The following is an 18481-nucleotide window of genomic DNA, read 5'->3' on the forward strand; positions in this document are numbered from 1 at the left end:
TAAAAAATCGTGCTGTTTTGCAACATGAGTGGATTTATATTTGACGATAAGGAGGTCATTGTACCTTCGTTAGGAGCACATCATCCAGTATGACCAGCCATTGAGATTCCACTATTGTAAACATTTGTCATACCATTTTTAATGTCTACATATTTTGTTTTCGCCCGTGTTTTCTTTTATGTAACGCAATTTGCATTACGTCAACAACACATTTGAATAATCGAACAATCAGAAAACAAAATATTAACATCCTACAATGGCAAGAATAATACTGCATTGTCACATCAACCGTCTCTGATAAATCATCATTAATTAAAATTTTCAAAATGCTACTCTCTTACAACTTCGCCATTGATTATTTTTCTGAAAATCCGCAAATATGGAGGAGTACACTTATTAACGCATTTCCGTTTCTGTAGACTCTATTATCTAGAAATAAAAGTAAAAATACAAATATTACTTGACCTTAACTGACAGTACAAAAAGTGCATCACTTAACTTTGACACCTTTGACATTTTCGTTATGTTTTAACTCGGACATTTCACTTTTAAAGTGTCGAATACGAAACCACAATTTTCAGTGCACTACACATTTCCATCGCTGAAGAAACTCGACTGATGTCAGTCTTTTCTTAGGGTGTATTGTTTATCAGTTGTATACATTTTCCCGTTTATATCATATGTAAATCACTGAAAACGATAAACGGTGTGAATCATTGAGCTGAGGATCTTTTTTGACATTTACACGGTCCACTTTCCCGTAAGAAACACATTTCGTCAACACACTCTTCAGTTCGAAGTCGACCTTTCACTAAATGTTAGTGATAACTACCACACGAACTAATATACTACTACATTGAACCTATGTTATTTTTTGTAAGAACGTTTTCTTGTGTATTACATGATCAAACTTATTGTTACACATAGAGACATTCATTTTTACTGATCTTCAATCTTTTACTTGTTTTCTAAATTCATATTCTTTTTTTTAATTCTAACAACTAATTTTTAGAAAATAGATAAGCAGGTAATTATTAAGTATTTAAATATATGAACTTACCTTCTTCATTCTGATAAAATACAAATTTCGTATAGGTATAATACTCCTATATTTTGTATTACTAACGTAATTTAGAAGGCTTTTTAAAGTTTATTTCTGTAATGGATTTATTTCTAACAAAAAAACAAAAACCAAATTCTTCACATCTGTTGAAAATTAATTTTAAAATAAAAATATGATTAAGAAAAAAAGAAATCGCCCAACGTGGGGCTCGAACCCACGACCCTGAGATTAAGAGTCTCATGCTCTACCGACTGAGCTAGCCGGGCATCTGGAAACAATTTTAAAGTTGTAATTTTTGAGGTCATCACCATGTACTTACGAAAAGAAAATAATTACATTCTATAAATATATCAGTCGTCAATAATTTGTAAATGTATAGAAACACAAGTATATTACAATATAGCAATATATGAAGCGTCATCTGTGGAAAAATGTACTGTTATACTACAAAGTTTTTTCTTCCTTATTATAAAAATAAAACAGTGTACTTTTTTAAAACAGTATACCTTGTGACATTGATTTAAGGATATTCGAAAAATTCTTTCGTATATTAATTGAATTCTGTTTTTCCAAATCTGAAGGTCCATGAAATTTAATCAATACCTTAAATCGTAATTTCCCGCGCATTTTCTCATAGGACAACTGTTTTGTAGAACTGTTTCTAATCAACACAGAGTTTGATTACCCTACATTAATCATGTCAGACATTCCTGTACTTTTCACAGCAGTCATTGTATGTTTGTCTTCGAATATTTTTAAGAATTCAGTGAATAATTCTTGAACGAATTCAAGAAAATCGAAATCTCGCAAGCAGAACATTGTCGCTTGGTGTCTCTGCCAGCAAGGTTCACGGCGGATGTCTTGCGCGCAATGCAGCAAGGACGTCCAGTGTGTCGTGATTTTGAATTCGGGCGTTAACACGTGTTTATAAGTACGAAGATATCGACTTGCATTTTATTTTTTTTTTCGTGTGTATCACTGCCTGATGCGTGCTTCAAGCGATAGCTAAAATGTCACGGTCCGTAAAAGATTCTGATGAAGAGTTCGAAGTAAAAGCTGGTTTGTATTTTTCGCTTTTTTTAGCGTCGAATATGCGCACGCGGTTCGACTAGTCATTGACTGTGTAACGGCTGATTCTGTATCGAATATTGTAGTTTTATCAACTTTAACACGCGTGACACTGTGCTATTCTTGTTTTAAAGTTACGTCAAGTAAAAAACGTGTATTCGACGAGATCTGAGCGAACGTTCCTTGTTTCATTCTTCATATGTACTGTGTATTTTCAGGTCGTAGGACTCGAAGTCTTGCCGGCTCCCTCGCCCTTGATTCTCCGCTGCGTCGTAGTACACGAATCAAGCCGGCTGTGAAACAAAATGAATCCTCACCTGAATCGCCTTTAAGTGATGCTAGCAGTGTTAGTAATACTCAGTTGAGAGCCACGAGACGACGAACGGCTACCATGGATAATACTACTGCAGCTGAAAAAAGCAGAACCCTAAGGTCCAGAAGAAATTCTGTTGCTTCAGACATGAGTGAAGCTACAGAGGCAGAACTTCTTTCTACACCTACAAAAAAGACTAAAGGCAGTGCTGCTAGCGATCTACTGAGCAAAGCTAGTAATCGAACAAGGTACTTAGAATGAGAACTGGTTCAACAATTATTCTGATTACATTGTGTTTGACATAATTTTGAAAGGAATATACTTTATGCAAAGGCAGGCCTGTATTTAGTAACTGAATACTTTTTTATTATATGATTAGTAAGCGATTTACAAGAGCTGGTTCAGAAGCCAAATCACCACCAACATCTAAACCTAAGACAACACGCAGAACAAGAGCCAGTTCTGCGGAACCAGAAAATATGGAAGTAAAAGGAACACCCACAAGAGTCAGAAGACGAACATCAATGTTACCTTCAGAAGCAACTGTTTTAGAGGAAAAAGAAGAACGTATGAGGATTCCTGTTGTAGCATTAGATCGTACTTTACCTAATCTTGCAGAAGTTAATGAGACAGGTATATTAGGTTTTAGAATACACAATAATTTTGTATCATTTACAAATATATTGTACTAAGTTTTGGACATAACTTGTAATTAACATATTATAAATAAATTAAATATCAGTTTCAGAAGACAAACTTGGTAAAAGTTACAATATAGATGAGAAGAATACAGAAGATACCATATGTGGTAAGTTTAGTTTGTTTTCCTTGTTTGTGTTGTATAATTCTACAAATCTTTATAAAAATTTTGTTTTATTTCTTTTTAAATCATAATAATATTACGTTGTTACATCGTAGTAAAAATAATTAACGTGTATTTACGTTTATAACAGTCAAGGAAGCACATAACAATGCTGCTGACAAGCCTCCTTCAAATACTTTTGAAGATGTTAAAACGAACGTACCCGTTGATGATGAAAAAATAGTGCCAACTATCAATCAAAATGTAGAAAACACTGAAAACTCTGTTGATAGTGTAATGAAAACGGAATCAGCAGCAGGTAACACATCTCAATTAGTTGTTACTCATGCTAATCAGGATGCATCTAAGGAGTTAGGGTTAAAAATTGAAAACTTATTGAATGATTCACTAAAAGAACAAAATGAAGATGTTAATAATAAAGAGAATCAAGAAGTAAATATTATTAGTGATTTGCAAGGTAGGGAAGACACAGCTTCTAGTGTATTACAAAGTCCAAAACCACTATCTTTAAATAATGTAATCGCTACTAAATCTACGAAAGAATCATGTAAATCTATTAATGAAACGAATTTAACGATAAAGCGTCGCCATTCGAAAGAATTGTTAGAGATTGCAGACAATAATGATACTACAAAAGAATGTACTAACGATAATGATGCAGCCAATAATTCAACTACCAAAATAAATACATCAATACATGAAGATGATGGAGATAGCTCTGATACTATGCAAAAATTAACAATAAGTACAGACACAGAATCATTAACTGGAACTCCACACAATGAAAGTTCAGATAAAAATGGTTCACCTATAGAAATGAGTTCAAGTTCAAGCTTAGACAGTAGCATTAAAATTGTAGAATGTACAGAGAATATAAATAAAGTAGACAGTCACGAATCTAGTAACATAGTTGACAAAGAAAAAGAATCAATAGAGGAAACTCGTTTGGAGGACGAATCTAATATAGATATAAATGTCAAAACAGATGTTCCAACTTCAGAATTAAATAAAACTACAGATGAACATGAAAATACTGAGGAAAATAATACAAATAAAATCGATAACAAGGAGAAAGAATCAATACAAGAAAGCGATTTGGATGATGAATGTAATGAAGATTTAAATATGAAATTGGATGTTTCACCTTCACATATAGAGGAAACTACAGATGAATGTAAAAATTCTGAGGAAGATATAAGTAAAACTGATAACAAAGAAAACGAATCAGTACAGGAGAGTAGTTTAGATAATGAATGTAACGAAGATTCAAATGTTAAAATGGATGTTTCAACTTCACATATAAAAGAAACTACAGATGAACATGAAAATGTAGAACAAGATAATACAAGTAAAAATACATCTACAAAGGATGAGCATGAAACAATAGAGGAGAAAGAGAAAATTGATGCAATAAAACAAAAGACTGACATTTGTTCAGAGTCATTGAATGCGTCTTTAGACACAAATAATAAATCCTCCGCTGTTTTAGAAGATGAAACTACTGTAGATAATTTAGCGGGTTTAGAAAAAACGAATAATTTGTCAACTTCTGATAGTACGATACGGCAGTCCTTAGAGAAGGCTTGTACAAGTTCAGAAACTTCTACATCTATTAATAAAAATGAAGATGATGTAAGTGATCCCGTTAAACTTACTCAATCTTCTGCTGTTACAGAGACTCCAGTTGAGGCTTCTGAAGAAGTACCTGAGAAAGAACTGTCAGAAAAAACTTCCACGTTGGATAATTCTTCATCTTTGGAGAAACAAATTGTAGATAAAGCACAGTCACGCAACGAACAAGAAAAGTCTGAAGAAAATGAAGAAGAATGTAAGAAAAATCAGGAGGAGAATATGGAAGTGGATGATAACGATTCAGATACGAATACAGAAAATTTATTTCAAGACATTCCAGCCGACGAATGGAAGGAAAAGAATACTGATATTGATAAAGACTCACTACATTCAATGTCTACGGAACGACTGGAGAATGAAAGCGAAACTGATTGTGATCTTGTTTTAGTCGACAGAGAAGCTTGGTTAGCTGCTGAAAATATAAAAGCAGAAAAGGAAAAAGATGTGTTTGATTATGATTCAGATGATACTGTTTTAATGAAATCGCGAAGAGATTCTTTAAAAGCACAACAAGAAGAAAAATTGATGAATTCATTTAGAGATGAATCAAAGATGAATACCAGTAAAAATAAAACTTTAAATACAAGTAGTAAACGAAAATCTATCCAGCAAAAAGAAATTGAAGACAAGGAAGTTGCAGAAGATGTAGAAGATGTAGATGTAGAAGAAAATGCAGTACAAGCTGTAGAAGATACAAAAGATGTAGCAGAAAGCGTAAAAGGTACAGATTACTCTTCGGATGATGAAAATGCAGAAGAAAAAGACATAAAAAATGTGAGTAAAAGAAAATCCATGACGAAAGAAACTAATGACCAGTCCGTCGTTGAAAAGGAAACCCTATCTACATCACGTAAAAGTATAAAAATACAAGAAAATTTAAATAAATCATCTGCTAATTCATCCTTAAATAAAAGCAATTTATGTGGAGATATTTCAAAAAAACGAAAATCGCTTAATAAATCTGTTCAAAATGTAAATGAAGAACTTGAAAAATCTAATAGGACGGAGTCTGCAAAGAAAAGAAAATCTTTGAATAAATCGAAACTTGAAGAAAATGAAACGGGTGTCAAAGAAAATGCCGAAAATCAGTCTTCAAATAGATCTTCGAAGAAAAGAATAAAACCAAAGCAGCTGGACGCAAATGTAAACCAAATATCTGATAGCGAAACTGAGATATTTAAAGATGATAAAAAGAAGAATAGTTCTATTAAAAAAACATTCCAATCCTTAACAGTAGAAGGGTCAGATTCTGATGTCAATAGAAGTAATGTTGACTCAGAAGATTCACAGGGTGAAAGTGTAACATTACCTAAATTTTTGTTTGGTAGAGTAAGTGATAGTGATACTGATAATGAAAATGAATCTAGCCAAAGTATAGACTCAGACATTGCAAATGAATACAATCTTTCTGGTAAAGACACATTTCAGTTTTCTGATGATGATGTACCAGGAGATGATTGTAGGGCATCAGAAACAGAATCTTCAGATCCAGAAGATGACGGAGCTGATCTCATAGACTTTGTGGTTGATGATGATGAGGTTGAAGAGGAAGAGGAATCTGAAGAAGAGGAGGGTGATGGCATAGAACAAGAAGAATGCGAAGAAGAAAAGAAAGACTTGGAAATAGAAGAAGACGAGAGTGAAGAAGAGAAGGAAGAAATAGAAAATGGAAAGGATAAAAATGTAGAAGAATCAGAGAATGATGAAGATAAAGAAGCGGCAGAAGAACAAGATGAAGAAATGCAGGTGGAGCAAGAAGTAGATGACGTTGAAGAAGAAATAGAAGAAAAAATGACTGAAAAGGAAGAAAACCTAGAAGAAGAAGAACATGTTCAAAAAGCAAATAAATCGTTAGATACTTCTAACAAAAAACGTAAATCAAGAAATTCTATCAATTCTAAACCAGATGCATCTTTGACGGATAAGGGCGAAAAGGAACATAACGTATCAAACATATCTCTTTCAAGTTCTCTTAAAATGAAAAAGCTAAAACAGAAGCGAATGTCTAACGAAGTTACAGATGATATCGAGCAATCATTAAACAAATCTCCAATGATACTTAATAAAAAATTGCAGAAGCTAAATAAATCAATGGAATGTAGTACTCCAAAAGTAAATTCTAAGCAAAAGAGGTTTAGTATCACTTTAAATGCATTAGATGTAACTGATGATATTATAGACGATACACGTTCACAGAAAAAGAAAGTTGATGATACAACATTAAAAATGGAAAATAGTTCGAAGAAATTAAAGAAAATAAAAGATAAAGAAAATCTTATGCATAGAAGTCTTCCATCTGAATTAATTCAATTAGTAGAAAAAACAAATGTTTCAAAACCCATATCTTCTAAAATAACAAATTTAAATAAAACTACAGTGACCCCATATAGTGAATCACCCACAGTAAAACATTTGAGGAAAGATAAATTGAATGACACAGCGCCAGAACTGAAATTAAGTGATAATTTTAAGAAGTTGATGAACAACAGCACAATCATTCAGAAAGAAAATATAGACGAGGAAGGATCGAATTCAGAAGCCACTGAAAAAGTAAATAAATCATTAGAAAAAAAATTGTTGAAAGTAGCTGATAATATATTAAAGACTGATGATCAAAAGAAACGTAAGAGACGGAAGAAGTCAAAAGTAGACAAAACTACTCCCGTTCAGTTTATTGAAGACAATTTGGAAGAAAATACAGATTCGTCAATTACAAAAACGAAACAGAATCGCAGCAATTCTACTGGTACTCCTGATGGGAATGATGAACAGGAAGAAATACCTGTAGACAAGAAAAAGAGGAAGAAGAAAAAGAAGATGCAAGTTGAAGTTACAGAGTCTGTACAGGAAGAGTCACATGAAAATGTTATCGAAACAAAAACAGAAAATAATGATGAAATGTATAATGAGGTAAAAAAGAAGAAAAAGAAAGGTAAGAAGCTTGAACATGACGACGAAATCCAAATATCTATGAAGAAGAAAGCTAAAAAGGAGAAGAAAGATGGAAAACCTCAGGAACTTTCTACTGAAAAATTGCCTAAGAAGAAACAAAAATTGTCTAAAGAAGTTCTTTTGCAAAATGAAGAAATGTCAATAGAAACAGTACCTAAGAAGAAACAAAAATTATTAAAGGATGCCGCTTTCCAAGATACAACTTCAATAGAAACATTACCTAAGAAAAAGAAGAAATTATCAAAAGCTGTTGATGTAGCAAACAAAGAAGATTCGCCTAAGAAATTATCCAAAAAGAAACAAAAATTATCAGCAGAGAATGTTTCAAAAAGTAAAGAAAAATCTGCTCCGGTAACTGATACGTTACAACGATCTAGTAATGTAGTATCAGATTCAGATGAAGGGCCAGAGATAGTGGCATTTTCTAAGGCTCGAGATGAAGCGTTAGAAATGGTGAAACGTGCTTCAGATAGTGTTAAAGCTAGTAAGGAAATAAAGAAGAAAAAACAACAGGAACACGTAGAGAGAATGCTAAAAGAAAAGGAAATTAAAATTCAGAAATTGGAATCTAAGAATTTAGCGAAAAAATCTAATAAATCAGAAGTAGAGAAAAGAAGTATTAAGCGACTGCCTGATGAAATTCTCGAGAACCTGTCAGACGTGCCATCGAATCCACGGAAAAAGAGAAAATTGTCAAAGTCTGATGATCAAATCATACCGTCTCGTTCAATGTTTGATTTAAAGACCAAAGGAACTAAAACTGTACGCGTCGAAGACGATTTTAATTCATTAAGTTCCTATGGTAGCACAACTCAATTTGATATTGTCAATCTTCAGAAGATTAAGAAGAAGAGGAAAGTTCCAGAAATAGCATCGTTTAGACAAAAAATGCTTGCTAGGAATTCTCGTCAACCTGTATCAGCTTACTTGATGTATTTAGAGAAACAAAAAGCATCAGGTAAAGATAAGTTTTGTAATAAACCGTAATAAGCCGTTAAATTTAGTTTATTCATATAACACGACCTATAAGTAGTATAGAATATCGAATTAGATATTACTAAAGAAAGTAATATTATATTTTAAGCCTAAAACAAGTATAACTGTTGGATTATCTTTCTACCTTTTGTTAGTTTTGTGTGTTAATGTATTTGTTTTCAATATATTTTGATAATTTTTATTCTTTTATTGATTCATTACTTACTTGTGCCTATCTTTTGGAACTCAGTGCTTGGGTACACCCACTAATAATTATTATGTTTTTATATCTTATAACTATTCGAAGTATTAAACAGTAATTATTGTAATCTAGTGTTGTAAGTAATGTACATTTTTAAATATGAATTGTTGCTGCATTTTAGTAAATACTGTGGAATCTTTACTAAAGTGGGATAAAATGTTTTTATTATCGTAAGATCGGTGCGTCAAAGTAAAAGTAAGATACAGGATAAAAATAAAGCATTACAGATATCCATTTGTGAATATTTGTGAATCCCAACTTTATTGTTTTTTTATAAGTAATATGTGAATATTTCAAATTATAATAGAAATATACATTTTCATATAAAAAAGAAACATTTAAATATAATTTAAAAATAAAACAAAACAACCTCTAATATTTTCTTCAATTTGGACTCTAGTTCATAATTCTCTAATTTTAAAAAAAAATAGAGCTTATGCACTTTCTGAAATTCTTATTAAATTCATTGATACAGTATAAAAAAACTTTATTAACGATATAATGGTTGTACATTTCTAGCAAATAATCATCGAAATGGAAATTGATTATTGAGTAACAATCTTGTTTTCTAGTTTTGTGTGTTGGCCTGAAATTGGTATTAATATTACTAGAATTATAACATTTTTAAATGATTGTTTCTTAAATGAAATATTAGTGTAGAAATAAGTGTTGTTTCAAGCACGTATTACACAATCTTCAGGTACTTCTCTCTTCAGATTCAGAAAACATGCACCATTTGCTGCGTTGTTTTCTCCCGCGAATACAACACATGCTAAACCATTTACTGCCATATTTTTCCACAGTTTGTGAACCCACTTATTTACAATACGAAAAGTTTTTTCTATTTGATCAGTTTTTAATTTTTCTTCCTCTATTCTCACATGACATAAGGTAAAAGCATGTTCCATTGCTATTTGAGAAGTTCTTATTACAGCTTGTTTATCATTATCCGCAACTACAAGTCGTAGCTGCAATAAAAGTAAAAATTTTTTGTAGAATAAATAGCGGTTAATACGTAAATTTAACAAAAATAAAAATACATACTTGATCATCTTTGCTAAAATTTTTATCATCCATAATATTAATAGAAGGAATTAAATATTTAGAGTATTCATTCATAATTTCTTCATTTCCCACAACTGCAGCTGTTTTTTGGCGCTTCGTTACATGTTTGAAGATCGAAGTAGCATATCTTCGCATTTCTGCTTTCAGTGTTTTATAATCCTTACGTTTTTCTGTTTCCATTTTTAATACTTCCATGTCACATCGACCAAGCAATACGGCGTCTCCATAATCCACGCTATTTGCTAATTTTAATTGTGTTAATTTCAAAGAAGCCTTTGAATCTTCAGTCGAACAATGCCCAGCTTTACTTTCCTGTATTCTCTCCCCGAGAAATTCTCTTGCTAAAGTTTGTAATTTTGTTTTCCTGTATCTGTATCGAACATAAGAAATCATATAGTATTTTGAGAAAATATATTTTTTGATAGCAAAACTAGGATCAGTAATAGGTAATTACCTATCTCCAGTAATATTAAATATTACAGATGTGTCAATAATGTATGGATGCATCATTCTCAACGTATGAAGATCAAAATTTAAACTTTGCCCTACAAGAATAGCATCTGCAGGAAGTAATTTTCGTAAAGTTTGTTGAACGTCGGATAGAGTAGTTGTGACATTATCCAACATTTCTTTTGTTATACCACTGAATCGAGTGAGATAATCTGTGATAGGATTTTCCGGTTTCACCAGACTATCGTAAATAATCTGTGATAAGGATTTAATAGAATTTTTGTATGTATTTATTCATTCCAATAATATTAATTTTATACTTACATTCATGCCTTCATCGACAAGAGATATTCTAGTCAGTTCTAATTCTCCAGAGGTTGTCCTACACATTTCACAGTCCAAACCAAACATCGGAGACTTTGCATTCGCTTCTATATACGCATCCTTTGTCATTACATAGTTTCCATACCTAAACATTAAATATTTAATTATAGTTAACAATAGAAATTTAAGGATACATTAATACTAACTTCTTTGCTAATTCACCCCGTAGCGGTACTGGATAATTTTCTTCAACCATTTGACATAAGGACAGTAGTAACTGTGTTCGAGGAAACTTATCAGTTGTTGGTAGTTCAGGTTCTTGTTTAATAGATTCATTATTAATAGCCGCAGAATGTTGTACCGGGAAAACAGTTCTTAATAATTTTATTACGTCTCCTGTACTTTGCAAAGCAGCTTCTAATGATCCATACTCTGAAAAATAATTTAGTATTTACTTTTACGATTTTTGTTATAACAATTATAGTTATATACAATTCAAGTTATATTAAAACATATGTACGTTTAATTAGTCTATCACTTTGTACCCCAGTCATGGGAACAGCTGCTAGATCTTCTATTACTGATCCTCCATATGCTGCTGGCGTTACTACTTCCACGCGATGTTCCAAATGCGTCGTGATATGCGAAAACATACTTTCATAAGCCATGAAATGATATAAAGAAAGCCCTTCGACAATAAGAACCACGGTATGTGTGACCTTTATAAATGTTCATTTGTCAAATTTAGAACAATTTTCAAGATCCAATCTATATGTTCTTAACATTTCCTATATACCTTATTGTATTTTTCAAGTTGACACCATCTTGTTGGCATGTAAGGCGAATAATGACCGTGTAATGAATATAGTAATAAATGTTGTACATCACTAAGAAAAATAGGAATCCTATTTTCACTTTTACTATTAATAGTTAAACTAGCATTTTCGCCAACTCCTTTTAAACGAAATCGAGGTAACTGTTTTAGTTTCTTTTTGCGTTCCCTTAATTGTTGTTTTAATTTTTTATAGTCATCTTCATTTAATCTGTAATGTAAGAATTATTTAAATACTTAAATAATATATATTACTTTATATCAATTTTTACAAACCTAGGTTTTTTGTTACTAAGAGGATCTGATTGTTCATTAGTTTCCACATCTTCTTGAGTAGAATTTTCTAAGTATGTCTCATTCAGATCTTCATTACATGGTCGTTTACGCTTTGAGCTTTCTTCTGTACAAGTTTCACTACTGTCTGTATCATTTGACTGCTCTGCTTCTTCAGCCTAAAATAATATTCATGCTCAATTAAATTATGGAACTCAGGATATAAACATCTTGTTCACTATACTAACAGCTTTCTTAAGAGCAAGTATTTTTGCTTCTCTATCCTTGTCATTTAATTTAGTAATTTCCAGAAGTGCAGCCATCTTCTTTTTCTTTTTTTCTATTCGTTGTAATTGTTTTGTTGTTAAATTCTTCATGATATTTTCTTTTTATATCTTGTTTTAAAGAAATTACAGTTATATACCTTTGAATATACAGAAAAAGTTTGTGGTTTATGTTTATAAAAAATTTAAATAAACAATATTTAAGACATAAATCTTATTCTTTAGAATAAGTAAGGCAAGAATAAAATATGAATTTAGACTTTTCTTAAATAAAAGAGTATAAATATAAACTTCAAAATGGATAAATTTTTTGACAGAAGCTACAAAGTAAAAAGGCTGTAAAGTTATACAATAAATTTACATCTTTTGAATATAATGGAAAAAGAAGATTATTTATGAGGATTATATAAGAAATATTTAAAATGGAGCATTGAATAAGATTACCTGAAAATTGTAAAAGATGAAAAGAGACTTGTGTTAAATGTAATATTATACAAATATCATACATTTCTGCATATGAAGATAGATGACAGGGTCAGATATAACCCCTAATAAATAAATACATTTGGTTATATGAAAATTCAAAGATTAAGCTCTTGGATTTCATGTGACAAAAGTTTGCAAGGTAATCTTTCAATTTGATTTTTACTATAGTAGTTTATCTATAACCAGTTTTATCGTTTTTCTTTCCATTACTTGGTTACCATCCATTGTTAACTCTAAAAATGCCACTTGATAAATGGCACAGCATATGTTTTGCTCATAATTATATAGAATGTGATTAATAATTATAAAACCCTAGATCTAGAAATACTTAATTCTTTTACTGTTTTAATTAACGAATGTACGTAAAAAAAGTAATAATCGCTTTAAACTGAAAGGCCATACAATCGTTTAAATAACCACAAAGATGAAACTAATTTAGCTATATTTATCGCTTTTAAAAATAGAAAAAAAGGAAATATTCACAATAAAAAATGCATTAAGTTTAGTAAAATTTATATTTTTCGTTCGTTCGTTCGAAGTTCATTAGACGAAATAATGAAAATAGTACCATCATTGATCCTTTAAAGGTTATGTGTTTTCACCCTGTAGTTTCGATACAATAAAAGAATTTATTGTACAACTTCATATAGTAAACACAATGACTGGATATCGTTATTATCAACCTGATTAAAAATAAATGTATTCACTTAAAAAGTTTGAATATTTCTGAATAAAAACACGTAAACAGCATAGTGCACTACAGAACACATGCTGCTTTTCACTCTGGAACTTTGCATCGCTAGAGGTCAGCACATAACATTATAAATATTAAAGGCATGCGTGTTACTTTTAAATTTTGAATCCATACACGTGCATATGAAAATTCAACATTTTTTGCTAAATTTATCAAACTAAAAATTAAATAAGTTGATGAGTTGATATTTCGAAAAAATCCTGTAAACCCCTACAGACAAGTAAAATTCAATTTAATACTTCTGGCTTTTCTTATTCGATATTTTTTGAATCTTTTAAAACATTTTGTAGACTAAGCAATTTTTCATACTTGTATTTAATTCTATATTTTTACTATAGCTTGAGATATAAATTATGTTCCATAATTTAAGATTTTCCCGCGTTGTTAGTTGAAAGGTGCTCCTCAAAATGATTGTATAACAAATTTTTCTATATGATTAATAAAATTCAAATACTCTATTCTTGACCTTGTTTTGCGGTCTAAAAGTATATTACTGGCGGTTATTTGAAATTATATGCTTTGTATCATATGTGTGAGAAATAGACAGCGCGCCTTTCCCTGTTCAGGAGCGTAATGTTTTTGGTTCTTACATATAAATTCGATAATACTTAATAATTCTCTAATTTTCATTTTCTACTTTAATTATTCTCCTAAAGAATATTCACAATAATTAATGATTATTAAAATTTTTGGATATCTTTTCTTTGTAGAAATTTTCTTGAGTAACAATTCAAGTTCCTATTACGAATATAAATTTAAGTAGTTGTAGAAATTTGAATAGCACTGCAAATGAAAGGAACAAAATGTGAATGAACGTACTTCGGGAAATTATTATTGTTATTTGAAATTCTTTCTGGAAACAGATCGTAGATACGTTACTGTCGGAGAAAGCGAGTATTCACAACAGTGACACAAGCATGCACTTACGATACATTATACACGGAGAAGATCAAAAGAATCTAAGCGGCTACGATTATGCGCTTTATGCATCGGCGTGCATTCCCCACCCGCGCGGTGAAAACATATTTTTTCCCTTGAATCTATTTCTTTCTTCGCGAAGTAGCTCGCGGAGTATTACGATGAAGCCTTTTCCTATGGAAGATATTCGATACTTGTTAGGTCTAACAATAACAGTGCCTCAATTGAGTTTTTTGAAATGTTAGAATATTCAAATTCTTGATACCAAAATAATTGAATATTTAACCACTTTTTAGTAATTTGTTTATTAAAACGAAACTAGCTTTATACTGTACAATATTTTACAATTATGTGTTAAAGAAAAGGAAAATTTTCATACGACATGTACATATAAATTTTGATGAAGTAGTAAATAGGTGAAACTTTTATTCTTGCGCTGCTTAATTTATATTGAACTATACATAAGACGTAGCACATCCAATTTGCTTATATTCGTTTCCAATTATTACATGAATTAAGTGGTGATATTCGGTGTTGAAGAAGGCGCGAGTTGTGTAGAATAATTCGTGAACGTGTACTTCCTAGTACGTGTTACTCGTAATCGTATAAGACGACGAATCTAGGATTTACGATGGTCGTGCGATTACTCGCGGGAGTACGTTTCCCACTTTCTCTACCATCGGTTCGTCACAGTTTGTACAGGCATTTACAATCCTTGCTCGTCTTCTCGTTCCTAAACAGTTCGACTGGTTCTGATTGGATGAGCGCCGGCAGAGCTCACTGGGAAATGAAGTGAAAGCATGATGGTTTTTAAATTAATATTTCCTCCCATTTTTTGTTCCATAATATTAGCTCTTGTTTCAGAATCTCTCTTGGGACGCTTGTTTGAAGAATTCGTGTGGCTGAAATGTTTAATTGATTAACTGAAGCAATTTAAGGTACTGCTATTTGCTTTGAATGTACCAAATCTATACGCCTGTGAAACTTGATAATTTTAATCTGATAATTAGATCCGGCAATTAGGTTCTTCACTAACGTTTTATTTAGAAATCGGCTTAGAATGATAGATAAGTAGATTGAGGTGATGATTCTTTTTTCATTCAGTTTTTAGCTTGAATTTTTATTAATTCAATTGATTCTTTGATTGAAGATTTGAAATTATACGCAGCTTCCAAAATATGATAGCAAATTGTAGTTTCTCTGATCATGACCTAACCCAGATTATGCTACACTAGCAAAGTGTTAAATATTAGTTCAGCCGCGCGAATGAAAATCCGTAAATCCTATCGAAGCGAAACTATAGAGATTAACTCGAACATAATAATTGTATTCGAAGCACAATACGTTGCATGAAATGCCAGATACGACGTTTAATCATCGTTCGCCAGTGAAAGAGAGAAGAAAGTGTAAAGATTGTTGTGGTTTGATATGTTTGGCACTTTTGAAAAAACAATCTTCAGCATCGAAGCGTTTAACACGATCAATGAAAGTGAAAGAGAGTCTGCAGTTCAATATACGCTTCACTGTAAATTTCAGTTATGCAATTTCGTTGATTGTCAGCGATATCATCGAATACAGTTGCAGAAGAACAGATATTGATTTCTTAAAAAGATATTCCACCATTAACGGTTTTCTCGTGGATGAAGTAAATATTCCAATACCTGAACTTTGAACACTTCAAATGCTAAGTGTTTCGATATTTAAATTATGAGGTCCCAATAATTGAACATACCCCAATAACTAATTTATGACTCTAGTTTTTGTTTTCAACTGCATTAAAATTGACGTTTGAAATGAAGTAAAATTATCGTCGGTGTTCAGGTACCAGGACACGGTTGGCCATTGGGCCGTTTAAGTGATATATATTACGTAAAAATGAGTGAAGATTAGTAAAAAGTTGAAAGGCTTTATTATCTACTAATCATTATAAATTATATTCGTCTGGGTTTCATATACCAATAAAAGATTATTAACGAGAAGTCGAAAGTTTCTGTAAACATCTTTCTGTCTGTAATTATATAACATAAAATAGAGTGACACTCTGAACGTTTACTCTCACAAAGCAGCTGTTTCCTTCAGCGATATAATTGTTAACAATGTACATAGACGATGTGCATATATACATATAACTATATTGTTGCTATGATTATTATTTTTTCCGATATATCAATCTTCATTAGATTAATATTGCAATTTCAATAAAATGTCAACTTTGTTTACATCATTCCTCTGTTTTGATCGTGAAGTTATAAATGTTCCCTATGTCAACAAATTCCTTAGTTGCTTCGCTACCATCGTGGTGTGCTGATCGTTTCGTTAGAAGGTCCCATGTCCCATGTCCTATACTTCATACACCATACACCATACCCCACATCCCATATCCCATACTCCACACTCTACACATCATATCTCATATCTCATATCCTATTTTCCATTTCCCATATCTCATGTCCCATATCCCATATTCTATATTCCATATTCCATGCCTCATATCTCATACCCTATAACCCATATCCCATATCCCATACCTCACACCCCATATCTTATATCCCTTAATTCATGCCCCAATTGCTTACTGTTTACTCTCTGTTCCATTCTCCTAACTCAAAGCCATCCTCGACAGCTGGCCCTGGAAATCTGAATCGTTTCACCACGCAAAAATTTGCATAATATTCGGACCCATTGACCTCGTAGGATGCTCTGTCAAGCCAAGACAAGAGGCTGTTCAATTAGGAACGTCTTTTAATGAATTAATGATGTGAAATTTCGAAAGCACTCGACCGTTGCTTATGCCACTAAATGGAAGTCGATAAACAAAAGACTTTCAATGCCTCCTATCATTTCTCTCGATGGTCCTCTCTTTATGTTCACTGTCACGCATACGGTACCTATTCCACCATCAACGAACGCTGTAATACGAACTTCCTCGGTTCTCCTGGCTGGTCATTTCCTGCAGACAGGTAACGTTACTTCAACGATAGTCTCTTGTGTACTGTGCTCTGTTCAAGTATCGGAAAGACACATTTTATTAGGTGTCATTGCGTATACTTCTTGAAATGATTTGTCAAAATTTCTTCAAATATCGGGAAACAACGAAAAATGTAGTAGATTTCTGGACAGCATTGCATAATTAGGAAGGATATTTGATTGTCATTATTCCTGACTAATTAATTAGCTGGATATAATACAAAATTCAAGTGGGAATTGGTACAGGAATGTTAAATCGACCGTTTGCAGCAGAAACGTAGTGTTTCGTGTTTTTCTTCCGATTTTATGCACTGGAAATATAGAAAGACTGCTGTAACTCTTCTTTAAATGAGAAGTAAAGGTTCTTCTACACAGTCCTTGCCAAATAACGGTGTGGCGAGAAAGAAATAATTTGTTATTTTTTAGTAATGTACATTCAATTGCAGAGACTTATATATACCTTAAGAATTTTTCAGTAATTTAGAAATTCTCAATCAAACAATAATTCTTAGCTCAACAGAAATCACAAATTTCATCCTAAAGTTATCACCAACCCCGTCTCAAAATTTCCAAAAATCCCTCCAGACAAAACCACAGCTACAATCCTCTAAAACCGTTTCCAGGTACCACATCATCATCCATATCAGACGTACCCTGAAAGCTCGCAAAAGAACGAGAGTAGACAGACAAAAACAAGTCCCCTTCGATTGTCCATTCATTCCGCCAGGTTGTTGCAATTTTACCAAAGCAGAGGATTAGAGGAGCCCATGGCAGTGGAGGGCAAGGGACGAGAAAAACATTGCAAAAGCAATGTTGATGGGAGCAGCGGTGGGATGTTCACGAGCACACGTTTCGGTCTCGCCCACGAACACAGACGCTCGATGGGCGACGGTGTGTGCGGTGTTTAGAAAGTCCGACAACGAGAACACGGTGAGGTACACCTTGGTACCAGAAGACATACCCATCAGAAAGGTGTACCAGATGGTTTACCAGCAACACACCATGGTGGGGGTAGCCCTAAGCTAGCGGTGTCAGACGGT

The 18481-nt window shown here is 32.3% G+C and overlaps 2 protein-coding genes and 1 non-coding gene across 5 annotated transcripts; 1 reads left to right on the forward strand and 2 right to left on the reverse strand.

The window, feature by feature from the left end:
• Window positions 1–1256: 1256 nt before the first annotated feature.
• Window positions 1257–1329, reverse strand: Trnak-cuu (transfer RNA lysine (anticodon CUU)). The gene has a single exon. It is a non-coding gene; the product is annotated as a tRNA-Lys (tRNA).
• A 671-nt stretch (window positions 1330–2000) lies between these two features.
• On the forward strand, window positions 2001–18478 carry LOC143187083 (uncharacterized). 3 transcript variants are annotated; one of them, XM_076391054.1, is made up of 6 exons: window positions 2001–2122; window positions 2350–2692; window positions 2824–3077; window positions 3187–3252; window positions 3398–8809; window positions 18169–18478. In XM_076391054.1, the coding sequence occupies exons 1-6, from the start codon at window positions 2074–2076 to the stop codon at window positions 18198–18200; spliced, it is 6156 nt and encodes a 2051-aa protein (XP_076247169.1). In that variant the 5' UTR covers window positions 2001–2073; the 3' UTR covers window positions 18201–18478. The 3 variants fall into 3 exon arrangements, with proteins under 3 accessions (XP_076247169.1, XP_076247160.1, XP_076247178.1); XM_076391045.1 differs by lacking the exon at window positions 18169–18478 and adding an exon at window positions 18065–18168; XM_076391063.1 differs by lacking the exon at window positions 18169–18478 and adding an exon at window positions 18065–18168 and having other exon boundaries at window positions 2051–2264.
• Rexo5 (RNA exonuclease 5) lies at window positions 9484–13578 on the reverse strand. Its single transcript, XM_076387909.1, has 10 exons — window positions 13371–13578; window positions 12281–12456; window positions 12036–12211; window positions 11724–11970; window positions 11448–11646; window positions 11134–11359; window positions 10928–11072; window positions 10608–10858; window positions 10133–10523; window positions 9484–10056 (listed from the first exon to the last, which is right to left on the reverse strand). Exons 2-10 carry the CDS (start codon window positions 12407–12409, stop codon window positions 9763–9765), a joined length of 2058 nt encoding a protein of 685 aa, XP_076244024.1. The 5' UTR covers window positions 12410–12456; window positions 13371–13578; the 3' UTR covers window positions 9484–9762.
• Window positions 18479–18481: the final 3 nt, after the last annotated feature.

Source organism: Calliopsis andreniformis, chromosome 2 (assembly GCF_051401765.1).
Source record: "Calliopsis andreniformis isolate RMS-2024a chromosome 2, iyCalAndr_principal, whole genome shotgun sequence".
NCBI lineage: Eukaryota > Metazoa > Arthropoda > Insecta > Hymenoptera > Andrenidae > Calliopsis > Calliopsis andreniformis.

What these genes read in the sequence shown, in the direction of transcription:
- LOC143187083 (XM_076391045.1), top strand. Translation starts at nt 2,074, where the DNA reads ATGTCACGGTCCGTAAAAGATTCTGATGAAGAGTTCGAAGTAAAAGCT. An exon ending in AGAGTTCGAAGTAAAAGCTG is followed by an intron (nt 2,123 to 2,349) that starts GTTTGTATTTTT and finishes GTGTATTTTCAG; the next exon opens with GTCGTAGGACTCGAAGTCTT. An exon ending in AAAGCTAGTAATCGAACAAG is followed by an intron (nt 2,693 to 2,823) that starts GTACTTAGAATG and finishes TTATATGATTAG; the next exon opens with TAAGCGATTTACAAGAGCTG.
- Rexo5 (XM_076387909.1), bottom strand. Translation starts at nt 12,409, where the DNA reads ATGAAGAATTTAACAACAAAACAATTACAACGAATAGAAAAAAAGAAA. An exon ending in AACTTGAAAAATACAATAAG is followed by an intron (nt 11,647 to 11,723) that starts GTATATAGGAAA and finishes ACATTTATAAAG; the next exon opens with GTCACACATACCGTGGTTCT. An exon ending in CGGGGTGAATTAGCAAAGAA is followed by an intron (nt 11,073 to 11,133) that starts GTTAGTATTAAT and finishes TTTAATGTTTAG; the next exon opens with GTATGGAAACTATGTAATGA.